At 44.5% G+C, this 18,203-nt stretch overlaps 1 protein-coding gene across 1 annotated transcript in view; it reads left to right on the top strand.

The window, feature by feature from the left end:
- Positions 1-18,203, top strand: part of LOC128696898 (protein unc-80 homolog) — a 1,079,316-nt gene that overhangs the window by 797,166 nt on the left and 263,947 nt on the right. Inside the window, exons 46-47 of the mRNA XM_070095999.1 lie at positions 3,605-3,812; positions 6,517-6,706. Of these exons, the coding sequence (XP_069952100.1) occupies positions 3,605-3,812; positions 6,517-6,706 (398 nt within the window). The remainder of the gene's footprint in view (positions 1-3,604; positions 3,813-6,516; positions 6,707-18,203) is intronic.

Here is an 18,203-nt window from a genome sequence, read left to right as displayed (position 1 = left end):
TTCATTGACATTATTTAGGATAGTGATGAAAAGAGGAGTTAAAGAGTATTTACAAGAGTGAATATAAAGGGCAGTAGGTGATGTATAGGAGAATCATTTTGCAATTAAAAATAAATGAAAATTAAATATGTTGAGCAAACATGTTCAGATATCAGTGTGATTTTTTTTAGGCGGGGGAGGGGGGAGAGGTTGCAATCATTCAATCAAGGACTCACAGGTAAGGACCCACGAGGGGCGAGGGGCAAGTGGGGACAGTGCGAAGAATAGACGGTGAGAGGAATGTCTTGAGTCGAAGAGAGAAGAGTCAGGGCTAGACCCAACTGCTAAGCCTGGATAAACAATAACGAAGACGACATAGAAGACAGCAGGAACTCTGCGGGCGTTGACTGCAACTTGCTGGATGGAAGATTGCTGCATCTTGATGTTGATTGGAGGCTGGCAGAAGCTGGAGGCGTGGTCAAGGGAGGCTAGCTTCTTGATTGGTCAGGTGTCATTAAATTGTGAGTCAGGAGTTACTTCATTTCTTCAGTGCGGGAGGCATTCCTTATGTTGTGCAGTTGTTGGAAGGAAACGATGAGTAGTCTTGTAATCTTGGGTCGAAATGCTGGGTCGGCTTGTAACTGGTCAAGGTTGCATCATGTGTTATGTAAAGGGGTATGTTGCATTTAGTGGCCTGTTGTGTATAGTAACTTGTTGTGTAGGCCTGCCTGCCCAGGGTGTAACCTCCCATGAGACCCCCATGAGACCACCAACCACATCTGGGACCACAGCTTCCTCCACCACGAAGCTCTCATGGAATATGTTCTCACTCACCCAGGTTCTTTACCGTCCAGCTCAAGTTTACCAGACAGACTAAGGATGTTGCAACTAGCCAGCCACAAGACCAGCGGAAACACTAGATGATAATGAGAGAAAAGTCACATGTCAATGTGCGGACCTAATCAGTAAACAGGTGATACTATAAGATGCAAAATAACCACTATGTGAAAAAAACTGATGAATATCCAAGCACTTTCGCCATTTCTCACATTATCAAGAAACTGTTAAAAATAATAGGACAGTAGAAGGCAAATAAGGCTGAGATATCAAGGCACATATGACCTCACCACCTGACCCAGCACTCTGAGCATGGGAGTGTAATAAAAATTTGGTTACACCTGGAGTATACCTGGAGTCGGCTTCGGGGGTCAAAGCCCCCGCGGCCCGGTCTGTGACCAGGCCTCATGGTGGTTGGTCAGGTGCTGACTTTAGGTGCCTGTCAAGAGCCTTCTTGAAGACAGCCAGGGGTCTATTGGTAATGCCCCTTATGTATGCTGGGAGGCAGTTGGACAGTTTTGGGCTCCTGACACTTATTGTGTTGACTCTTATCGTGCTAGTGGCACCTCTGCATCGTCTGCTGAGTCTTTTGCTTTCATAGGCAGTGATTTTCGTGAGCAAGTTTGGTACTAAACCCTCTAGGAATTTCCAAGTGTATATTATCATGTATCTCTCCCTCCTACGTTTTAGGGAGTACAGGTTGAGGAACTTCAAGCGTTCCCAGTAACTAAGTGTTTCATTGCAGTTAGGTCACATAAAAATTATGAAATATATTTCAGATAGAACTTAAATTTATCATAAGTTCTATTAATTATAAATGAATGTAATTTATAACCCTGAACTAATATTCATATTAAAATCAAAACTATTTTTTATGAAATTTAATTTGATACAACTTTCTTAGCCTAAATGCACAAACGGAGCATGAGAATCTTGTCCAGTTCAAATGCTGTTCTGATGTTGTTGTAATCTTAGTTCAAGGCTTTTTCCTGTTTGATCTTAATAAACTTTACTACTTTTTATTAGAGGGAATGTTATAGACACATTAGATTTTGCCTCCCAAGTGGCTAGTTTATTGTGCCTCCATATCCAGTCTGTGGATGGAAGCGCCAGAGCATATGGATACATAAATGACCTAGGGAACTAGATCACAAAGGGGTTGATATTTGGATTTTTTTTTATCTACAGTTCACTTATCTTCTACAAGAAAATTTAGGAAATATGCTTAATATATCTGTATCTTATTTTCATTAATAAGAAATCTTGACGTGTCACATAGGTTATTATATTAGAAATTTCTGTGACATCGGGTTCTACCTGTTGACAAAATAAGAACATTTATTCCTTTTATTTCATTAGTTAAAAGATTGTACACAATAGCTACATTATGTATGTGGATAATTCACTATTGTAATGTAGCTTCTTATGTTACATGACCTGTTCCCAGCGGTTAGAAGCTTAGGTCTGGCTATTAACTGTCTCCTAGTTACTCCTCCTCATGCTATTTGCAAACTGTGGGGCCTACCCTGCCCAACCCCATAGAGGGTAGGGGGTGGGGGGACCGGTGGTGGTTGGCATTCGGTCGGGCCTCCCTTCGCTCATTCAGAGTGAGATCCTGGTGGGGGCCACCCTGCGCTACCTTACTGTCTGAAAACTTCACCTAATTTTGTCTTGTTGCTGCCCTTGCAACATTGTACAGGTCCTGATGACGCACTGAGAAGTGTGAAAGTACTTGAGTTTAAGATTTCCAACCCCATGGTTTGTCTTGCACTGTTAAGATCGACTGTTTGCCATTGATCCAGCCAACAGCACTCTCCTTGGTACTCCTCTTGTGCCCAGTGCCATTGATCTGATCCTAGAAAAGAAAATCTCGGACCTCAGGACGATGGAAGCCAGGGTAAAAAACACTGCTACACATGATGCCATCTACCTACTCACCAGGTGCCTGTCCATTCCAAAACTTACCTACTTTCTGAGATACTCCCAATCTTTCAGCAGTCCGAAACTCAAGGAATATGACTCCCTCCTAAAGACCATGGTAGAGAGTGTATTGAATCTCTCTCTTGAAGATGGACAGTGGTTGCAAGTCTCACTTCCAGTCAGGGATGGAGGGCTGGGAGTACGCAAATCCTCCCAGATCGCCCTACCAGCTTTCCTATCCTCTTCCATAGCATCAAACGAGTTAATAAAACCAAATTTTTCGGACAACCTCAATGACATAGCAGGAATACAGGACCCTAGCGACACCACTGGCATTACTGAATGGGAGACTCTCGCTGCTTCAGCACCAAAAGCTAGTGCAGCACTGGCCTACAGTAAGTCAAGTTGAGATGCCCCTATCACTGAAAAGGTGCTTCCCAACACTCTGAACCTAACGATAAAAATATATTTCATCGTGTTTGTGTATTATTGAATTATTGTTAATTTATCTAAAATATATTTATTTGGATTAAGCAAAATTAAATTTCGCTTGTTATAATAAGGCTAGGTTAGTTAGGTTGGGTAAGTTTTGGTACGAAATTATAATTTTTTACATTAACATAAATGAAACAAAATCACACACACACACACACACACACACACACACACACACACAAACACACACACACAAACACACACACACACAAACAAACAAACAAACAAACACACATATTTACCATACAGCGAACGGGGAATGCGAGACAATGAATGTAGATGAAAGTGAAAAGGAGAATAATTCTAATTCCTTAGATGACAAGCACCTCACCAGCATCTTGATACACTCTTTCAAAAGTCTACGTCTTGACAGGTTTCAAGTGTTGTGGCAATCACGATACCAAGCCTGGCCACGGATGGAAGAGGGAGCTCAACTCACTTTCAAGGTTCCACCTCATGGGATAGAATTCACACTTCCATCCCCCAAGATAGGCGTGGAGTCTCTGCCAGTGGTAGACCCTCCATGGATGCCTCACTTCAAGACTAATGTGGATGAAGTCACAGTCAACCAGATCCAGCATGTGAGTCTCAGTAAAGAATATTTAGTTTTTAAATATTCAGTTCAGTCTTTGATGTAAGTAAGATTAGTATTTACACATGAATAATTATTTTTCTGGCCTGGTCTCAGACCGGGCAGCGGGGGCGTTGACCCACGAAACCTTCCCAAGGTGTACTCCAGGTATTATCATAATAGCTATATTGTGCTATCTATTATTTCTCTGTGAATACCTGGAGAGGGTTTCGGGGATCAACGCTTCTGCGACCCGGTCTGTGACCAGGACTTTACAGTATTTGTAATAACATTAATAACAACACTGCGACTAGCAGAGGATTCAAACCCATGTCGTTTTGGCCCCGCCTCATGGTGAGCGAAAAATCAAATGACGCTCTAACCCACAGGATCAAGCAATCATACAAGAATCAAGCACCCAGCAGAGCAAGGTGTTTTTCCTTGATCTGAGGACATACGGTGGTGTAGGTGCCTCTGAGTTAATTTCATTCTACTCCCCGTTTGGTGTACTAGCCTCCACTACCCGAGGTGTAAACTGCTCGTGGAGGCTAGTACACCAAACCGGGAGTAGAATAAAATTAGCCCAGACACACCCGAATAAGGCAAGCGATAATTTCTGCATGCAATAATTTCTCGATAATCATTTTCAACCTAACGAGAAAAATATATTTTATTGAGTTTGTTTATTAAATTATTGTAAACTTATCTATAATATATTTAGTTGCATTAGGATATATTAAATTACGCTTGTTATAATAAGGTCAGGTAAGCTTTATAGAAGAAAATAAGAGAAGAAAATATTGAAATCGCTTCGGGGAGAACCTTGAGTTTTCCCAGAAATACGTTAAACCATACCCCCGGCCGGGATTGAACCCGCGGTCATAGAGTCTCTATGACCGCGGGTTCAATCCCGGCCGGGGGTATGGTTTATTTGCAATCGTGTCATTACGATTTCTTAAGTCAGAAATACGTTTATTGTCTTCTCTGAGTGGGTACAGCGATACAAGGTATACTTAGTTGATTGCAACATGTTGATTGCATCTAGTTTAGTGGTTTACTGAATTATGTTGTTGGTAATGTTATAATGATAATGATAGTAGCGGATGAAAGTGGATAATAATGATAGTAATGGTGTTAAAAAGGTAAAAAATCAGGAATTGTCTAGTTATTGTAAGACAGAAAAGCCTGAATAGGAGAATTCACACAGACATGTTGACACTGAGAATATTTCTAGAAGGTTCTGCGACATCGGATATTACTGGCTGACAAATTGAGGGAATTATTCCTTCTATTTCATTAGTTAGAAGGTTGTTCACATTAGCTACATCCTGTACGTAATATATATATATATATATATATATATATATATATATATATATATATATATATATATATATATATATATATATATATATATATATATATATATACATATATATATGTATATATATATATATATATATATATATATATATATATATATATATATATATATATATATATATATATATATATATATATATATATATATATATATATATATGTATACGATTTTCTAGACATTTGGGAGGGCATATTAAAGAATGAAATTAAAAGTGAACATATAGGTATACTCCAGGTATACTCCAGGTATACTCCAAAAAGAGCAAGGTAAGGAGTGTTAAAAAATCTAGACAACACTTAGGTATCTTTATCTCTAAGAGTTTCGAGTTCTCAGTAGGCTTCTTCGGTCACAAAAAGAGGAGGCAGATGAAACAGTAGAGATGTGAAGACGATATAATTATTCCATCACCTCGTAGGAGTAATTTTGAGGTAGTCAGTCCCTCAGCCTTGAGAAGAGTTATGTTTCACAGTCTAAAACAAATGTGAACCTGAATTAACAGAATTTAGACTTATATACTGTCAGAGGTGAGGCTCAGATAATGTTGACGACAGGATAAACGGAACCTACTAATTGAAGTAAGTGTTGGCAGTGTAGCAAACCTATTGCGTACGTCGTTCTCAAATCCAACCATTCTCATTGCTAACTAGTGTCTGTCAGTGTGAATTTTGTAGTGGTATACAATATCGACATGTTGATAAGTAAGTTACATGTGCAACAGTTAGGTATCATCATATTTTGTTTGACCTACCAGTTGTGAGTGAGAATCTTTGGACTTTAGCGGGACCTACCCAATAGGCTTCCTACACTGCCTCTCCAGGGTTTTACTCTTACTTCTCCTAATGGTCACTGTCTCCCCAGTCGTCAAGATTAGGAGAGCATTTAAATATGAGGTGGTGGGAACAATGGGTAGGGATCTTCCCAGGAAGGGATAAAGGGAGGTGGTAAAAGTGGTTTAAAGTGGTATTTATGATTTGACGTGCTTTTCGAAAGTGAGCAGGATAATGTTTACTAAGGGATTCAAGGAAACCAGTTCCAGGCTTGATTTCCTGGAGAAGCAAAGTAGGGTGCTTGCACTCTGAAGCAGGGGTGGGGGAAGTTATAGTTAAGAGGGTCATCTGCGCTGTAATACCACCAAACTTCTGGAATGATTAAATAAATGATGGTCAAATTATTTCATCTTTTTCGGGGTCTCCCTGCGCGTCTACGAGAAGGCAAGAGTGTTAAAAATTGGATTGACTTTATACCCATATACTTATGTTTGGTGTTGCAGCTTTCAAATATGTATATATTAGTCAAAGAGATTAAAATTTTCCATCTTTCTGAAACTCAGAGGTCATTTGTGACTGCAACAAGAACCAGACGAAAACTGCAAGCAGAGATGGTTCGATCTGCCTTAGAAGCAGAAGAGAAGAAACGCCGAATTGAGAGAGAGAATTTTTTGCTGACAACTGTTCCAGTTACCATTCAGGCAGCTTATGAACCAGCACTTCACCATGTATCAGCTGATGACCACGAGGAAGGTAAATATTACAAATTTCATTACAGGTGAAATTTTCCGACTTTTAATTAATGAAAAAAAATATTTTATAACAAATTCAAGTTCGATTCGTATTTTACTTAATTCATGAAGATATTCTCAACCTTTTATTAATTTTGACACGATAATGTTTTCAAAAATAAATCTTTCCTTCACAGCCAAACATAACATTGCTAAATAAGTGTCAATATATTCTTCCTAATAAACGAAACCTTAAAAGAATATTGTTTCCTGGCTTTATTTTTTCATAGATTTACAGAAATATATATAAAAAATTCTCTCGTACGTAATTTTAATTTTTTTTTTTCAGTGAGTTTTTAGATGCTTTTATTCTGTCGTTCGGATTTATATTTCTGGAGTCAAAAGACGAAGAGCTCAGAGTGTAGACGCTCACACTCAACACAACTCTTCTTGTACTCAGCGATGAGACTCGCTTATACATTTCACTTGTAAATATCACTCGAAAGATTAATGACCACTCTTCGTCTGCATTTATCTTGATCATGTGGTTCACTTTCTGGTTCATTGTGTTGATCAAAGTTAACATAACTGTTAGTAACTCGAAGACTCTTTTAAAGGGGCTGGTGCTTGTTCATCGCATATATAGTTTTTAAATTGTCAGATTCTATTATTTTTTTAACGGAAATTGCATATACAAATACAATAATTAGACTGAAGAATTTTCATGGTCAAAGAACGAAAAAATATTTTTTTTTTTATTATTTGGCAATACTCGTGGAGACGCAAAGGAAAAGTTGGAATCGGATCATTTTATTGAAATTGTGTAAATTTCAAATTTCTAGTATTATTGAGCAAATTGTTTCCCAAGTAATATCTAAAGAATTTTTTTTTCTCAGCTTCTAACACAAAATGGAGGAATATCACATTAAGACATATATTTTTTAATTAATTTTGAGCTGTGTGGCTGCCAAATTGTCAGTTTTATTTCCTTATTTTATCAAAATTCTTTTTTCAAAATATCTCAATTTTTCTTACAGTATAATTGATAACTTTAAAAATTGTGCAATTAAATATAAATTTAACACATTTAAAATGGAAGAATGTGGCAAATAATGTTTCAAGAGAGATAACCCCAGGAGGCACCTTAGATCAAAATTCTCACAGCCGTAATAACCTCAGGAGGCAGCTCAGATCAAAGTTCTCACAGCGGTGATAACCCCAGGACGCAACTTAGATCAAAGTTCTCACAGCGGTGATAACCCCAGGAGGCAGCTCAGATCAAAGTTCTCGCAGCGGTGATAACCCAAGGAGGCAGCTCAGATCAAGATAAGATAAGATAAGATTTCGTTCGGATTTTTAACCCTGGAGGGTTAGCCACCTAGGATAACCCAAGAAAGTCAGTGCGTCATCGAGGACTGTCTAACTTATTTCCATTGGGGTCCTTAATCTTGTCCCCCAGGATGCGACCCAAACCAGTCGACTAACACCCAGGTACCTATTTGCTGCTAGGTGAACAGGACAACAGGTGTAAGGAAACGTGTCGAAATGTTTCCACCCGCCGGGAATCGAACCCGGGCCCTCCGTGTGTGAAGCGGGAGCTTTAGCAACCAGGCCACCGGGCCAAAGATCTCATAATGGTTATAACCCCAGGAGGCAGCTCAGATCAAAGTTCTCACAGCTGTGGTAACCCCAGGAGGCAGCTCAGTTCAAAGTTCTCACAGTGGTTATAACCCCACGAGGCAGCTCAGTTAAAAGTTCTCACTGCGGAGATAACCCCAGGAGGCAGCTCAGATCAAAGTTCTCAGAGCGGAGATAACCCTAGGAGGCAGCTCAGATCAAAGTTCTCACAGCGGTAATAACCCCAGGTGGCAGCTTAGATCAAAGTTCTCACAGCGGAGATAACGCCAGGAGGCAGCTCAGATCAAAATTCTCACAGCGGAGATAACCCCAGGAGGCAGCTCAGATCAAAGTTCTCACAGCGGTAATAACCCCAGGAGGCAGCTCAGATCAAAGTTCTCACAGCGATGATAACCCCAGGAGGCAGGTCAGATCAAACTTCTCACAGCGGTGATAACCCCAGGAGGTAGCTCAGAACAAAGTTTTCGCATTGGTGATAACCCCAGGAGGCAGCTCAGATAAAAGTTCTCACAGCACCGATAACCCCAGGAGGCAGCTTAGATCAAAGTTCTCACAGCGATGATAACCCCAGGAGGCAGCTCAGATCAAAGTTATCACAGCGATGATAACCCCAGGAGGCAGCTTAGATCAAAGTTCTCACAGCGATGATAACCCCAGGAGGCAGCTCAGATCAAAGTTCTCACAGCTATGATAACCCCAGGAGGCAGCTTAGATCAAAGTTCTCACAGCGATGATAACCCCAGAAGGCAGCTTAGATCAAAGTTCTCACAGCGATGATAACCCCAGGAGGCAGCTTAGATCAAAGTTCTCACAGCGATGATAACCCCAGGAGGCAGCTCAGATAAAAGTTCTCACAGCGATGATAACCCCAGGAGGCAGCTTAGATCAAAGTTCTCACAGCGATGATAACCCCAGGAGGCAGCTCAGATCAAAGTTCTCAAAGCGATGATAACCCCAGGAGGCAGCTCAGATCAAAGCTCTCACAGCGATGATAACCCCAGGAGGCAGCTCAGATCAAAGTTCTCACAGCAATGATAACCCCAGGAGGCAGCTTAGATCAAAGTTCTCACAGCGATGATAACCCCAGGAGGCAGCTTAGATCAAAGTTCTCACAGCGATGATAACCCCAGAAGGCAGCTCAGATCAAAGTTCTCACAGCGATGATAACCCCAGGAGGCAGCTCAGATCAAAGTTCTCACAGCAATGATAACCCCAGGAGGCAGCTTAGATCAAAGTTCTCACAGCGATGATAACCCCAGGAGGCAGCTTAGATCAAAGTTCTCACAGCGATGATAACCCCAGAAGGCAGCTCAGATCAAAGTTCTCACAGCGATGATAACCCCAGGAGGCAGCTCAGATCAAAGTTCTCACAGCGATGATAACCCCAGGAGGCAGCTTAGATCAAACTTCTCACAGCGATGATAACCCCAGAAGGCAGCTCAGATCAAAGTTCTCACAGCGATGATAACCCCAGGAGGCAGCTCAGATCAAAGTTCTCACAGCGATGATAACCCCAGGAGGCAGCTCAGATCAAAGTTATCACAGCGATGATAACCCCAGAAGGCAGCTCAGATCAAAGTTCTCACAGCGATGATAACCCCAGGAGGCAGCTCAGATCAAAGTTCTCACAGCGATGATAACCCCAGGAGGCAGCTCAGATCAAAGTTCTCACAGCGGTGATAACCCCAGAAGGCAGCTCAGATCAAGGTTCTCACAGCGGTGATAACCCCAGGAGGCAGCTCAGATCAAAGTTCTCACAGCGGTGATAACCCCAGGAGGCAGCTCAGATCAAGGTTCTCACAGCGGTGATAACCCCAGAAGGCAGCTCAGATCAAAGTTTTCACAGCGATGATAACCCCAGGAGGCAGCTCAGATCAAAGTTCTCACAGCGGTGATAACCCCAGGAGGCAGCTCAGATCAAAGTTCTCACAGCGATGATAACCCCAGGAGGCAGCTCAGACGAAAGTTCTCACAGCGATGATAACCCCAGGAGGCAGCTCAGATCAAAGTTCTCACAGCGGTGATAACCCCAGGAGGCAGCTCAGATCAAAGTTCTCACAGCGATGATAACCCAAGAAGGCAGCTTAGATCAAAGTTCTCACAGCGATGATAACCCCAGAAGGCAGCTCAGATCGAAGTTCTCACAGCGACGATAACCCCAGGAGGCAGCTCAGATCAAAGTTCTCACAGCGATGATAACCCAAGAAGGCAGCTCAGATCAAAGTTCTCACAGCGATGATAACCCCAGAAGGCAGCTTAGATCAAAGTTCTCACAGCGATGATAACCCCAGAAGGCAGCTCAGATCAAAGTTCTCACAGCGATGATAACCCCAGAAGGCAGCTCAGATCAAAGTTCTCACAGCTATGATAACCCCAGGAGGCAGCTCAGATCAAAGTTCTCACAGCGATGATAATACCAGGAGGCAGCTCAGATCAAAGTTCTCACAGCGATGATAACCCCAGAAGGAAGCTCAGATCAAAGTTCTCACAGCGATGATAACCCCAGAAGGCAGCTCAGATCAAAGTTCTCACAGCGATGATAACCCCAGAAGGAAGCTCAGATCAAAGTTCTCACAGCGATGATAACCCCAGAAGGAAGCTCAGATCAAAGTTCTCACAGCGATGATAACCCCAGAAGGAAGCTCAGATCAAAGTTCTCACAGCGATGATAACCTCAGGAGGCAGCTCAGATCAAAGTTCTCACAGCGATGATAACCCCATAAGGAAGCTCAGATCAAAGTTCTCACAGCGATGATAACCCCAGAAGACAGCTCAGATCAAAGTTCTCACAGCGATGATAACCCCAGAAGGCAGCTCAGATCAAAGTTCTCACAGCGATGATAACCCCAGAAGGCAGCTCAGATCAAAGTTCTCACAGCGATGATAACCCCAGAAGGCAGCTCAGATGAAAGTTCTCACAGCGATGATAACCCCAGAAGGCAGCTCAGATCAAAGTTCTCACAGCGATGATAACCCCAGAAGGCAGCTCAGATCAAAGTTCTCACAGCGATGATAACCCCAGGAGGCAGCTCAGACCAAAGTTCTCACAGCGGTGATAACCCCAGGAGGCAGCTTTGAACAAAGTTCTCACAGCGGTGATAACCCCAGAAGGCAGCTCAGATCAAAGTTCTCACAGCGATGATAACCCCAGAAGGCACCTCAGATCAAAGTTCTCACAGCGATGATAACCCCAGAAGGCAGCTTAGATCAAAGTTCTCACAGGGATGATAACCCCAGGAGGCAGCTCAGATCAAAGTTCTCACAGCGATGATAACCCCAGGAGGCAGCTTAGATCAAAGTTCTCATAGCGATGATAACCCCAGAAGGCAGCTTAGATCAAAGTTCTCACAGCGATGATAACCCCAGGAGGCAGCTTAGATCAAAGTTCTCACAGCGATGATAACCCCAGAAGGCAGCTCAGATCAAAGTTCTCACAGCGATGATAACCCCAGGAGGCAGCTTAGATCAAAGTTCTCACAGCGATGATAACCCCAGGAGGCAGCTCAAATCAAAGTTCTCACAGCGATGATAACCCCCGGAGGCAGCTCAGATCAAAGTTTTCACAGCGATGATAACCCCAGGAGGCAGCTCAGATCAAAGTTCTCACAGCGGTGATAACCCGAGAAGGCAGCTTAGATCAAAGTTCTCACAGCGATGATAACCCCAGGAGGCAGCTTAGATCAAAGTTCTCACAGCGATGATAACCCCAGAAGGCAGCTTAGATCAAAGTTCTCACAGCGATGATAACCCCAGAAGGCAGCTTAGATCAAAGTTCTCACAGCGATGATAACCCCAGGAGGCAGCTTAGATCAAAGTTCTCACAGCGATGTTAACCCCAGGAGGCAGGTCAGATCAAAGTTCTCACAGCGATGATAACCCCAGGAGGCAGCTTAGATCAAAGTTCTCACAAAGATGATAACCCCAGGAGGCAGCTTAGATCAAAGTTCTCACAGCGATGATATCCCCAGAAGGCAGCTTAGATCAAAGTTCTCACAGCGATGATAACCCCAGGAGGCAGCTTAGATCAAAGTTCTCACAGCGATGATAACCCCAGGAGGCAGCTCAGATCAAAGTTCTCACATCGATGATAACCCTAGGAGGCAGCTCAGATCAAAGTTCTCACAGTGATGATAACCCCAGGAGGCAGCTCAGATCAAAGTTTTCAGAGTGGTGATAACCCCAGGAGGCAGCTCAGATCAAAGTTCTCACAGCGATGATAACCCTAGGAGGCAGCTTAGATCAAAGTTCTCACAGCGATGATAACCCCAGGAGGCAGCTCAGATCAAAGTTCTCACAGCGATGATAACCCCTGGAGGCAGCTTAGATCAAAGTTCTCACAGCGATGATAACCCCAGGAGGCAGCTTAGATCAAAGTTCTCAAAGTGATGATAACCCCAGGAGGCAGCTTAGATCAAAGTTCTCACAGCGATGATAACCCCAGAAGGCAGCTTAGATCAAAGTTCTCACAGCGATGATAACCCCAGGAGGCAGCTTTGATCAAAGTTCTCACAGCGATGATAACCCCAGGAGGCAGCTCAGATCAAAGTTCTCACAGCGATGATAACCCCAGGAGGCAGCTTAGATCAAAGTTCTCACAGCGATGATAACCCCAGGAGGCAGCTCAGATCAAAGTTCTCACAGCGATGATACCCCTGGAGGCAGCTCAGGTCAAAGTTCTCACAGCGATGATAACCCCAGGAGGCAGCTCAGATCAAAGTTCTCACAGCAATGATAACCCCAGGAGGCAGCTTAGATCAAAGTTCTCACAGCGATGATAACCCCAAGAGGCAGCTTAGATCAAAGTTCTCACAGCGATGATAACCCCAGGAGGCAGCTCAGATCAAAGTTATCACAGCGATGATAACCCCAGAAGGCAGCTCAGATCAAAGTTCTCACAGCGATGATAACCCCAGAAGGCAGCTCAGATCAAAGTTCTCACAGCGATGATAACCCCAGGAGGCAGCTCAGATCAAAGTTCTCACAGCGGTGATAACCCCAGAAGGCAGCTCAGATCAAGGTTCTCACAGCGGTGATAACCCCAGGAGGCAGCTCAGATCAAAGTTCTCACAGCGGTGATAACCCCAGGAAGCAGCTCAGATCAAGGTTCTCACAGCGGTGATAACCCCAGAAGGCAGCTCAGATCAAAGTTTTCACAGCGATGATAACCCCAGGAGGCAGCTCAGATCAAAGTTCTCACAGCGGTGATAACCCCAGGAGGCAGCTCAGATCAAAGTTCTCACAGCGATGATAACCCAAGAAGGCAGCTCAGATCAAAGTTCTCACAGCGATGATAACCCCAGAAGGCAGCTTAGATCAAAGTTCTCACAGCGATGATAACCCCAGAAGGCAGCTCAGATCAAAGTTCTCACAGCGATGATAACCCCAGAAGGCAGCTCAGATCAAAGTTCTCACAGCTATGATAACCCCAGGAGGCAGCTCAGATCAAAGTTCTCACAGCGATGATAATCCCAGGAGGCAGCTCAGATCAAAGTTCTCACAGCGATGATAACCCCAGAAGGAAGCTCAGATCAAAGTTCTCACAGCGATGATAACCCCAGAAGGCAGCTCAGATCAAAGTTCTCACAGCGATGATAACCCCAGAAGGAAGCTCAGATCAAAGTTCTCACAGCGATGATAACCCCAGAAGGAAGCTCAGATCAAAGTTCTCACAGCGATGATAACCCCAGAAGGAAGCTCAGATCAAAGTTCTCACAGCGATGATAACCTCAGGAGGCAGCTCAGATCAAAGTTCTCACAGCGATGATAACCCCATAAGGAAGCTCAGATCAAAGTTCTCACAGCGATGATAACCCCAGAAGACAGCTCAGATCAAAGTTCTCACAGCGATGATAACCCCAGAAGGCAGCTCAGATCAAAGTTCTCACAGCGATGATAACCCCAGAAGGCAGCTCAGATCAAAGTTCTCACAGCGATGATAACCCAAGAAGGCAGCTCAGATGAAAGTTCTCACAGCGATGATAACCCCAGAAGGCAGCTCAGATCAAAGTTCTCACAGCGATGATAACCCCAGAAGGCAGCTCAGATCAAAGTTCTCACAGCGATGATAACCCCAGGAGGCAGCTCAGACCAAAGTTCTCACAGCGGTGATAACCCCAGGAGGCAGCTTTGAACAAAGTTCTCACAGCGGTGATAACCCCAGAAGGCAGCTCAGATCAAAGTTCTCACAGCGATGATAACCCCAGAAGGCACCTCAGATCAAAGTTCTCACAGCGATGATAACCCCAGAAGGCAGCTTAGATCAAAGTTCTCACAGGGATGATAACCCCAGGAGGCAGCTCAGATCAAAGTTCTCACAGCGATGATAACCCCAGGAGGCAGCTTAGATCAAAGTTCTCATAGCGATGATAACCCCAGAAGGCAGCTTAGATCAAAGTTCTCACAGCGATGATAACCCCAGGAGGCAGCTTAGATCAAAGTTCTCACAGCGATGATAACCCCAGAAGGCAGCTCAGATCAAAGTTCTCACAGCGATGATAACCCCAGGAGGCAGCTTAGATCAAAGTTCTCACAGCGATGATAACCCCAGGAGGCAGCTCAAATCAAAGTTCTCACAGCGATGATAACCCCCGGAGGCAGCTCAGATCAAAGTTTTCACAGCGATGATAACCCCAGGAGGCAGCTCAGATCAAAGTTCTCACAGCGGTGATAACCCGAGAAGGCAGCTTAGATCAAAGTTCTCACAGCGATGATAACCCCAGGAGGCAGCTTAGATCAAAGTTCTCACAGCGATGATAACCCCAGAAGGCAGCTTAGATCAAAGTTCTCACAGCGATGATAACCCCAGAAGGCAGCTTAGATCAAAGTTCTCACAGCGATGATAACCCCAGGAGGCAGCTTAGATCAAAGTTCTCACAGCGATGATAACCCCAGGAGGCAGGTCAGATCAAAGTTCTCACAGCGATGATAACCCCAGGAGGCAGCTTAGATCAAAGTTCTCACAAAGATGATAACCCCAGGAGGCAGCTTAGATCAAAGTTCTCACAGCGATGATAACCCCAGAAGGCAGCTTAGATCAAAGTTCTCACAGCGATGATAACCCCAGGAGGCAGCTTAGATCAAAGTTCTCACAGCGATGATAACCCCAGGAGGCAGCTCAGATCAAAGTTCTCACATCGATGATAACCCTAGGAGGCAGCTCAGATCAAAGTTCTCACAGTGATGATAACCCCAGGAGGCAGCTCAGATCAAAGTTTTCAGAGTGGTGATAACCCCAGGAGGCAGCTCAGATCAAAGTTCTCACAGCGATGATAACCCTAGGAGGCAGCTTAGATCAAAGTTCTCACAGCGATGATAACCCCAGGAGGCAGCTCAGATCAAAGTTCTCACAGCGATGATAACCCCTGGAGGCAGCTTAGATCAAAGTTCTCACAGCGATGATAACCCCAGGAGGCAGCTTAGATCAAAGTTCTCAAAGTGATGATAACCCCAGGAGGCAGCTTAGATCAAAGTTCTCACAGCGATGATAACCCCAGAAGGCAGCTTAGATCAAAGTTCTCACAGCGATGATAACCCCAGGAGGCAGCTTTGATCAAAGTTCTCACAGCGATGATAACCCCAGGAGGCAGCTCAGATCAAAGTTCTCACAGCGATGATAACCCCAGGAGGCAGCTTAGATCAAAGTTCTCACAGCGATGATAACCCCAGGAGGCAGCTCAGATCAAAGTTCTCACAGCGATGATAACCCCAGGAGGCAGCTCAGATCAAAGTTCTCACAGCGATGATAACCCCAGGAGGCAGCTCAGATCAAAGTTCTCACAGCGATGATAACCCCAGGAGGCAGCTTAGATCAAAGTTCTCACAGCGATGATAACCCCAGGAGGCAGCTTAGATCAAAGTTCTCACAGCGATGATAACCCCAGGAGGCAGCTCAGATCAAAGTTCTCACAGCGATGATAACCCCAGGAGGCAGCTCAGATCAAAGTTCTCACAGCGATGATAACCCCAGGAGGCAGCTCAGATCAAAGTTCTCACAGCGATGATAACCCCAGGAGGCAGCTCAGATCAAAGTTCTCACAGCGATGATAACCCCAGGAGGCAGCTCAGATCAAAGTTCTCACAGCGATGATAACCCCAGGAGGCAGCTCAGATCAAAGTTCTCACAGCGATGATAACCCCAGGAGGCAGCTCAGATCAAAGTTCTCACAGCGATGATAACCCCAGGAGGCAGCTCAGATCAAAGTTCTCACAGCGATGATAACCCCTGGAGGCAGCTCAGATCAAAGTTCTCACAGCGATGATAACCCCAGGAGGCAGCTTAGATCAAAGTTCTCACAGCGATGATAACCCCAGGAGGCAGCTCAGATCAAAGTTCTCACAGCGATGATAACCCCAGGAGGCAGCTCAGATCAAAGTTCTCACAGCGATGATAACCCCAGGAGGCAGCTCAGATCAAAGTTCTCACAGCGATGATAACCCCAGGAGGCAGCTCAGATCAAAGTTCTCACAGCGATGATAACCCCAGGAGGCAGCTCAGATCAAAGTTCTCACAGCGATGATAACCCCAGGAGGCAGCTCAGATCAAAGTTCTCACAGCGATGATAACCCCAGAAGGCAGCTCAGATCAAAGTTCTCACAGCGATGATAACAGCTCAGATCAAAGTTCTCACAGCGATGATAACCCCAGGAGGCAGCTCAGATCAAAGTTCTCACAGCGATGATAACCCCAGGAGGCAGCTCAGATCAAAGTTCTCACAGCGATGATAACCCCAGGAGGCAGCTCAGATCAAAGTTCTCACAGCGATGATAACCCCAGAAGGCAGCTCAGATCAAAGTTCTCACAGCGATGATAACCCCAGAAGGCAGCTCAGATCAAAGTTCTCACAGCGATGATAACCCCAGGAGGCAGCTCAGATCAAAGTTCTCACAGCGATGATAACCCCAGGAGGCAGCTCAGATCAAAGTTCTCACAGCGATGATAACCCCAGGAGGCAGCTCAGATCAAAGTTCTCACAGCGATGATAACCACAGAAGGCAGCTCAGATCAAAGTTCTCACAGCGATGATAACCCCAGAAGGCAGCTCAGATCAAAGTTCTCACAGCGATGATAACCCCAGAAGGCAGCTCAGATCAAAGTTCTCACAGCGATGATAACCCCAGAAGGCAGCTCAGATCAAAGTTCTCACAGCGATGATAACCCCAGAAGGCAGCTCAGATCAAAGTTCTCACAGCGATGATAACCCCAGAAGGCAGCTCAGATCAAAGTTCTCACAGCGATGATAACCCCAGAAGGCAGCTCAGATCAAAGTTCTCACAGCGATGATAACCCCAGAAGGCAGCTCAGATCAAAGTTCTCACAGCGATGATAACCCCAGGAGGCAGCTCAGATCAAAGTTCTCACAGCGATGATAACCCCAGGAGGCAGCTCAGATCAAAGTTCTCACAGCGATGATAACCCCAGAAGGCAGCTCAGATCAAAGTTCTCACAGCGATGATAACCCCAGAAGGCAGCTCAGATCAAAGTTCTCACTGCGATGATAACCCCAGAAGCTCAGATCAAAGTTCTCACAGCGATGATAACTTCACAGCGATGATAACCCCAGGAGGCAGCTCAGATCAAAGTTCTCACAGCGATGATAACCCCAGGAGGCACCTCAGATCAAAGTTCTCACAGCGATGATAACCCCAGGAGGCAGCTCAGATCAAAGTTCTCACAGCGATGATAACCCCAGAAGGCAGCTCAGATCAAAGTTCTCACAGCGATGATAACCCCAGGAGGCAGCTTAGATCAAAGTTCTCACAGCGATGATAACCCCAGAAGGCAGCTCAGATCAAAGTTCTCACAGCGATGATAACCCCAGAAGGCAGCTCAGATCAAAGTTCTCACAGCGATGATAACCCCAGGAGGCAGCTCAGATCAAAGT

Source organism: Cherax quadricarinatus, chromosome 52, assembly GCF_038502225.1.
Source record: "Cherax quadricarinatus isolate ZL_2023a chromosome 52, ASM3850222v1, whole genome shotgun sequence".
NCBI classification, from domain to species: domain Eukaryota; kingdom Metazoa; phylum Arthropoda; class Malacostraca; order Decapoda; family Parastacidae; genus Cherax; species Cherax quadricarinatus.
Note: the sequence above shows the minus strand (reverse complement) of the source record. Positions and strands in the feature narration are given on the sequence as shown.